The following is a 7,703-nucleotide window of genomic DNA, read 5'->3' as shown; positions in this document are numbered from 1 at the left end:
TCCAGGGAGGGAGCATCAGGGACACCTTCCTTCGCTGTGAGGAAAGGAGCGTTTGGGCTGGGAGGGTCTTTAAACCGGGACCCAGCCTCCGGGTCCTGGCACCCCTTTGACTCTCCCGCCTCTTCTCCACTTTTATCACTCCCAGGTCTATCCTGTCGGACAAGACGTCCCGGAACCTGTTTTTCTTCCTGTGCCTGAACCTTTCTTTCGCTTTTGTTGAACTACTCTACGGCATCTGGAGCAACTGGTAACCAAAGGGAAAAGGGTTTGGGCGGAAGCAGGGGGTGGGGGAAACGAAGCACTGTTTGCTTAATGCCACGTAGCTCCTCACCAGGAGGTTCAGGTCTTTGCTGTTCAGCTCTGCTGCTGAGTTGCTTTCTCATATCCACAGCAATCTGGCAAGGCTACGTTTAAGATCCGGGGCCCATCACGTGCAGCAGTTATTAAGATTTGGGTCCCCGCCCCCATCCCCCTCCCGCCCCCCGCCCCGTCAAGTAAGAGTGACCAGTCTCTTCTTCATTTTGGCCGATGGAAAGAGTCATCCCTAACTACAAACCTTAGCTTTGCCCACTTTCTTGGAATTAGAAGAAACCTGTTTCCTGCGTCTTTTGGGTGGGAGTGTTCCTTGCTTCTTTCTGGGGGAGTGGCATCTGGATTTCACCCTTAAGATCTGAGAGGCAATATCTTAGATGTTCAACCTAATTTATTATTAAGAGCTTTATAAAGAAGCTATCCAAAGAAATATGTGTCATTCACTTCTCTTCTCTTTAATTTTATGCTGCAACTGTCTCATGATTTCCCTCTGGTCTTGATTGCAGTAGAAAATCCGGTACAGTTTTCTAAAAACTTACAGCCCCTGAATTGATGGGTTTTTGTGCCATCTTTGGGCTTTTTTGTTTTTGAACCTGCTTTGGGAAGAGGTAAATCCAGGAACTCTGGAATTGAAATATTATTATTTCCAAGTATTTACTGTTGAATAACTTAAGGTCTTGTAAAATTGTGCAGCTAACAATAAGATCGTTACATTTCTAAGTGTGCAGATTCCTCTTTAAATCTCATACTCATTTGAGAATCTGATAAAAGCCAACCCTCAAAATTTTATGTAAAACTTCAGGAGTGATATGGAGTTCCTTGAAATAGATTTTGAACCCTAGATTAAGAACCTATGCTATTTATGCTTTATTTTCTGTTACTTAGAGTTAGTCTCTTTCCTCTGTAGTCCATTTTTAGAGAGAATTGCTGTCCTTGATCTTTATCTCTATCGAGATTGAGCAATGACGTTAAATAAGATCACCATTTTTTGTGACATTTACATTTTTATATTAAAAAGTGGACTTCTTTTCAGTTCAGATGTCAACTCAATTTTATAAAAAATACTCAGCACATTATGAAGGTTATTGATTTAGTCACTACTTTAAAAGGAATATTGAGACATAGTAAAATCTTAGTGTATGTAATAACCATTTTGAACCCTCTGAGAAGCAGATATATGTATCTTGTAATATTAATATTCTTCAATGTATTATGCATGTTAAAAACACTATGTTATAGTATAATAATCATGCTTTATTATAAATATACAGTGTTTATAATATATTTTGCTCTTCTTAAATTATGCCATATTGTGACATGTGTACTGATTGTATTCAGGCTATAACTTGGTTTATATGTGTACACTTTACATTACAATACATTATCTTTCACTGTGGCCTTTTATGGCATAAATTACTATGTGAAATGTCTTGTTCAGGGGAATTATATTTGAAGTGCCCACATCACTTCTTTCGTGGAAAGTTAGGTATAAAGTAAATTTTTTGATCTGTAGAGATCTATTGAAGAAATTACAGTTGACCCTTGAACAACATGGGGATTAGGGAAATGAACCCTGTACAGTCAAAAATCTGTGTATAACTTTTGACTCCCCAAAAACTTAACTTCAAATAGCCTGCTGTCCACCATAATCCTTAGCGATAACATAAAGTTGATTAACATGTACTTTATATATTATGTGTATTATGTTACTGTATTCTTACAATAAAGTAAGGTAGAGAAAAGAAAATGTTATTAAGAAAATCATAAGGAAGAGAAAATACATTTCTGGTACTGTACCAAATTGAAAAATAACTGCATATAAGTGAACAAGCCTGCATTGTTCAATCACTGTACTAAAACCATTGTTTTCCAAGCCGTTTGCCATTAGTCACCAGTACCGAAGGAAAACATCAGTGGTACATGACTTTTTCTTCTGCCCTTTGGTGGCTTGTTTTTCTAACCTTAGGATCTCTTTTCCTACAATTTACTCTCTTTGTGTTATTATATCTTCCACATTTGAAATCTAGCTCTGAGCTAGTGTCTGTCTTACCTAAATCATTTAGTAGGTATTCATCATTATACTAACATCCATGTCCATACCACTTACCGATATTAATTTTTATCAGTGGGTTGGAAGTACAAATACATTGCTATTGAAGCCTTGACAGGTTTAAAAATTGCTTGGGCCTTTTCATAATCTGGATTTCTGCGTCTTATTTAGATACCGCAGTTTCAGTCCCTTTTGTTGACTGGTCAACAATTTCCTTATATAATTGGATTATCTTTGTTCCTGAAGTTTCAATTAGATTTTAAGTTCCTTGAATAAATGTCTCACCAAAATTTATTTTGTTTGTCATAGTCATTTCTGTATTCATTTTCATTCTATAAAAATTAAGTTTCAAGATGTTATGAACATGAAATGTCAAGAATTTTTTCCATTATAGAATTAAAAGGTGAATAAAACATGCTGTCTTCACAAATAAAGGTTAATAGAAACAGTTGTTGATCCAGTTGCAAAAAATAAATAGTTCTGCTTCTTGTTTAGAGCCTTCATTATTTAAAGGAAGGACTTGGTTCATATTTTTGATGGTGAGAATGTGTCATCGGTGGAAGAATAGCTAAGTTCTTTGTGTATTTTTCCACCTTTAAATATCCACTGCCTTTTACTTTTCTGCTATAATGTAAGCTCCCTTAATGTAGAGATCTTTTCTATCTTATTCAGGCACCTTAGTACATGGCACATAGTATGGCTAATGTATATTTGCTGAATGAAGGAATGAAGGGATAATGAATGTATGGAATTAATCTACCGACACTAAGTGTACTAACTGCCCTATTAAAGAGGAGGAAAACCTTACAACTCCTCTTTCCTCTTACTCTTTGAAGTTAAGAAAATGATGGGGATACCATATGTGATCTTTCCTTTTAAGATTCTTTTCTTTCTATCATTTTATTTTCTTTTGGGATTATTGTTGAGTAACTACTTCATCTTGAGTTAATATAGTATAAGTATGTGGTTTTGTACCATCTAGGATTAAGTGCTTTTTCAAGTTACAGAAAAATCCCCAAATAATGATTTCTTACATATCACAAAACTTTTATTTTCACGATGGCTGTCATTCCAACTATCCCTAGCAGCAGATTGTCCAAAACAGAGAGAAAAAGAGGTAAAAAGTGTATATACTGTCTTTTAAGGAGATTTATCTGGACACACATAGAACACTTATAGTTCAGTGCTAAGCCTTTATCTTACTGGTCGTGCCTACTTGCAAATGTCATCTTTGTTCCAAACAGGTATTCTGCTGAAAGTTAAGGATTCTTTACCAAAAAAAGAAAGGAAATATATGCATACTGTAGGCTCAGGAAGTGAGACTAGAAAGAGATAAACTAGTCTGACTTCTATAGATAGAAAACTGAGACCCAGGTTTTGTTTTGTTTTTTTTTCCTCCAGAGTAGCAGTAAAGCCTAGAAGCACCTGTCGTCCAGGGCTTTTTTTTTTCCACTACACTGTGATTTTTTTCCTAGTATTCCACTATAGTTTCCTTTGTTCTTATGCTCTTTTAACTGTACTTAACTGTTTGTTAGAAAACTTCAGTAATATTTTTTACCAAAGCTGTTGCAACAATTTTCCCCTTAGACATAGAGGGAACTCATATAACTCTAAAGGTAAATGTCTTTGTATTACCAAAGTAAATATTTGTTCAGGAAATGTGTGAGGCCATACTGGACATTGATTTGTTCCTACTTCTGTATAATATGTCATATATTTGTAAAGTAACTCGGTAAAGAAAAACCGCATTTTTCTATAGAATTAAAAGATATTTATCTTTGTCTTTTATCAACTTTTCCGTTCTTAAAAGACAATGTTTACCACTTTATGGTGATGACTTCTGCTTTCCTGTAGTTTTGTTATTCACCTTAAAAATGCAGGCAAGTATTCCACTTTGCTGAAATTAAAAAAAAATTTTTTTTTGATGTTTATTATTTATTTTTGAAATAGAGACAGAACATGAGCAGGGGAGGGGCAGAGAGAGGAGACAGAATCCAAAGCAGGCTCCAGGCTCTGAGCTGTCAGCACAGAGCCTTGTATGGGGCTCAAACTCACAAGCTGGGAGATCATGGCCAAGCCAGAGTCGGATGCTTAACTGACTAGGCTACCCAGGCGCCCCTTTGCTAAGAATATTTTTAAGTAAGGGATTATATAATGGAATGTAATAGAGTTGTGGGTTTTTTACCATAACTGTCATTAGTTTAACAACTTATGCAAATGTCAGGATTCTAATTTCTTCCTAATAAATTGGTAGTTAAGTTTTTCTACTTTCCATCTCATGGAAAGTTATCGTGATTATTCCCTGTCTTCAGTTTTGAATTAATCTTTAACAACATACTATAGATATACTGTTAGCTTAGTTACCAGATCTTTTAAAAAATTTTTTTTTTCAACATTTTTAATTTATTTTTGGGACAGAGAGAGACAGAGCATGAACGGGGGAGGGGCAGAGAGAGAGGGAGACACAGAATCGGAAACAGGCTCCAGGCTCCGAGCCATCAGCCCAGAGCCTGACGCGGGGCTCGAACTCTCGGACCGCGAGATCGTGACTTGGCTGAAGTCGGCCGCTTAACCGACTGCGCCACCCAGGCGCCCCTAAAATTTTTTATTATGGAAAATTTTAAGCATAAGGAAAAGAGAGTTTAATGGACCTCATGTTCCCATCATTTATCAACATGTAGTCTATTTCATTTCCTCTGTGTTATCTGTCTCACCACTGGATTATTTTAACACAGATACCAAATATAATTTCCTTCCTAACTACTTCAGTATGAGTCTCTAAAAAAAAAAAGGCCCCCCCACCCCGTAATACTACCCAGTGCCATTCTCATCTTTAAAAATTAGGAATTTATTAATATCAAATGTCCAGTTAGGGTTCAGATGATCTTTATTGTCTCAGAAATTCTTTCTACAGTTAGTTTTATAAGTCAGAATCCAAGTAAGATCTAATCCAAACAAAATCATACTTGGATCCAAACTCCTATCCAAGCATATTTGGTTGATATGTCTCTGAAATCTCAATTTATGGACTCTCTTTCTCCCTTTTGTTTGTTTTTGCCCCAGTGACCTTAAATAAAATCTTTTTTTGAGAATTTCTTTTGCTAAATGTTTTATTCACATTATATTTTGTTTCAGTGATCAGGTTTCTCTTTTATGTTCTAAGAAGTTTTCCTTATTAAAATATCTTTAGAAAGTAGTCACTTAAAAAAAGTTTAAAAATTAATTTTAGAGAAACTGACAGTATTTAAAGATGGGAGCCTAAAACAGGTATGCTGCTTTTAACAACTAATTGTTCTTTATTAGGTTACATTTGGTATGTAAATCATATAACCTGAAATATTCTTATGCTGTCTTTATTTACAAGGAAATTTACGCCATGCGGTTTAAATGACAATTCATAATAAGAAACATTTGCTAATATTGAAGATGAACAATAAAATTGACATTCCTCATGGGTAGTGTTTTGATGTATGATAGAACAGAGAACTAGAAGTAGACTCTTTTTCATTTGAGTTTGTCTATATAGTTGCAGCTGAGTAATTTTCAAATCGTGATACCAGGTTTAAAAAAAACATTGCAATGCTTTAAGAGAACATGATTCCACTTTAGAAGAGGGAGTGGTTTTTCAGGTAGAATCATATTTTATACTATACTAAAAGTGAAATAACATTTGGGGGCGCCGGAGTGGCTCAGTCAGGCGTCTGACTCTTGATTTTGGCTCAGGTCATGATCTCATGGTTATGAGAACAAACCCTGCGTGGGACCCTGCGCCGAGCATAGAGTCTTGTTTAAGCTTCTCTCTCCCACTCCTTCTGCCCCTTCCCCACTTGTGCGAGCATGTGCATGCATGCACTCTGAAAAAAAAATCTTTAATGAAAATTAAATTTACTTAAAATTTAAATAAATTGAAAATCTCATTTTGATGAGTATTAAAATTGCCAAGCTATATCTAAACCTCTTGAAAAGGGAACTTAATTGCTGTGGTGTACTGAAGAGGTTTACCATTTCCCTCCCATGTAGGCAGTGTTTGGTGTCCACTAAATATGTTTAAAATAAATTTGTTGTAAAGAAGATAGTGCTAGTGTGTATTAATTTGCTAGGGCTGCTGTTACAAAGTACCACAGTAGAAAGTTATTGTCTTATAGTTCTGGAAACTAAAAGTCTAAGATCAAGGTATTGGCAGTGTTAGTTCCTTCTGAGATCTGCATAGAAGAATCTGTTCCATGCTTTCTCCTAGCTTCAGTTGCCTTGCTGGCAATCTTTGGCATTCCTTGGCTTGTAGAAGCCTCATCTGATATGTGCCTTATCTTTTACTCAGTAGTCTCTCTGTGTGCATGTCTGTCTCCAGATTTCCTCTTGTTATAAGGACAATAGTCATATTAGATTAGGGCCCACCTTGCTAAACTAACTAATCTTAATAAATTATGTTTGCAGTGACCCTGTTTTCAAATTAGCTCACAGCAGAGGTACTGGAGATGTAGGACTTCAACTTAAGAATTTAGAAGAGGACACAATTCAACTCACAGCAGGTTTTACTAAATATATGTGTACATCAGTGTATCATTTTCATTTATATTTATTTAGAATGAATACCCTGCCTTCTTCTACAACTAATTTATGGCCATTTAAGATAAAAGTAACATATATAATAGAATCCTTAAGTTATAGAAATAAAAACATGAGGAATCGTGTATAGAGAGGAAAAAAGTAAGCCCACTGAAAGTAAATTAATGTAGTTACTGAAATTGACTTTTAAATTTAGTTATAAAATTCCATAAAGTTAAGGCACGATGGGTTAAAATTCTCATTGTCAGGTTTTACTACAACACAACTACATTTTATCAGAATAGAGAGAGAATTTTCTGAAACTAAATTTTAAAAGTAACTTACCATATTAGTTCTTTATCATAGAAGAGAAAACAAAATCAGAAGCAATGTCTTTATTGGTGGTTTTGTAACACAGTACAGAGATAACTCTTCAAATGGGGCATGGCTACCCTCCCCCACCGATCCCACCAAGCTGCAGACTGCTGTTTCTTGTTACTCAGTGCTAAGTTCGTGGTGAGAGCAAAGGGGCGTTCATTAACTTAACCCAGGCCCTTAGGCAGGCGCCGTGAGCCTGGGCCCTGGGAGTAGGTGTTTTTCTCCCCCCAACATTTTTGCCCCTTCTGTGAAAGCAAAACTCTGCTCTGTACATGTGGATGGTCTTGGGTGAGAGTAAGTTTCTTGCTCCTTTTCCAGTGGTAGCAGGACATGTGTTTTGTGTTGGTGCAGAATTCTATGCCTCTTTTTTTAGTGGTTGCTCTAGCATGAGTAATATGAATTTTTAACTTAACCACAA

General features: G+C 36.0%; 1 protein-coding gene across 3 annotated transcripts in view; it reads left to right on the top strand.

Annotated features, from left to right (window-relative positions):
• SLC30A7 (solute carrier family 30 member 7) overlaps positions 1 to 7,703 on the top strand; it is an 86,638-nt gene that overhangs the window by 616 nt on the left and 78,319 nt on the right. For all 3 annotated transcript variants that reach the window (XM_058716389.1, XM_058716391.1, XM_058716392.1), the window contains exon 2: positions 146 to 247. In XM_058716389.1, the coding sequence (XP_058572372.1) occupies positions 146 to 247 (102 nt within the window). The remainder of the gene's footprint in view (positions 1 to 145; positions 248 to 7,703) is intronic.

This window comes from Neofelis nebulosa, chromosome 2 (genome assembly GCF_028018385.1).
Source record: "Neofelis nebulosa isolate mNeoNeb1 chromosome 2, mNeoNeb1.pri, whole genome shotgun sequence".
Taxonomy (NCBI): domain Eukaryota; kingdom Metazoa; phylum Chordata; class Mammalia; order Carnivora; family Felidae; genus Neofelis; species Neofelis nebulosa.
Note: the sequence above shows the minus strand (reverse complement) of the source record. Positions and strands in the feature narration are given on the sequence as shown.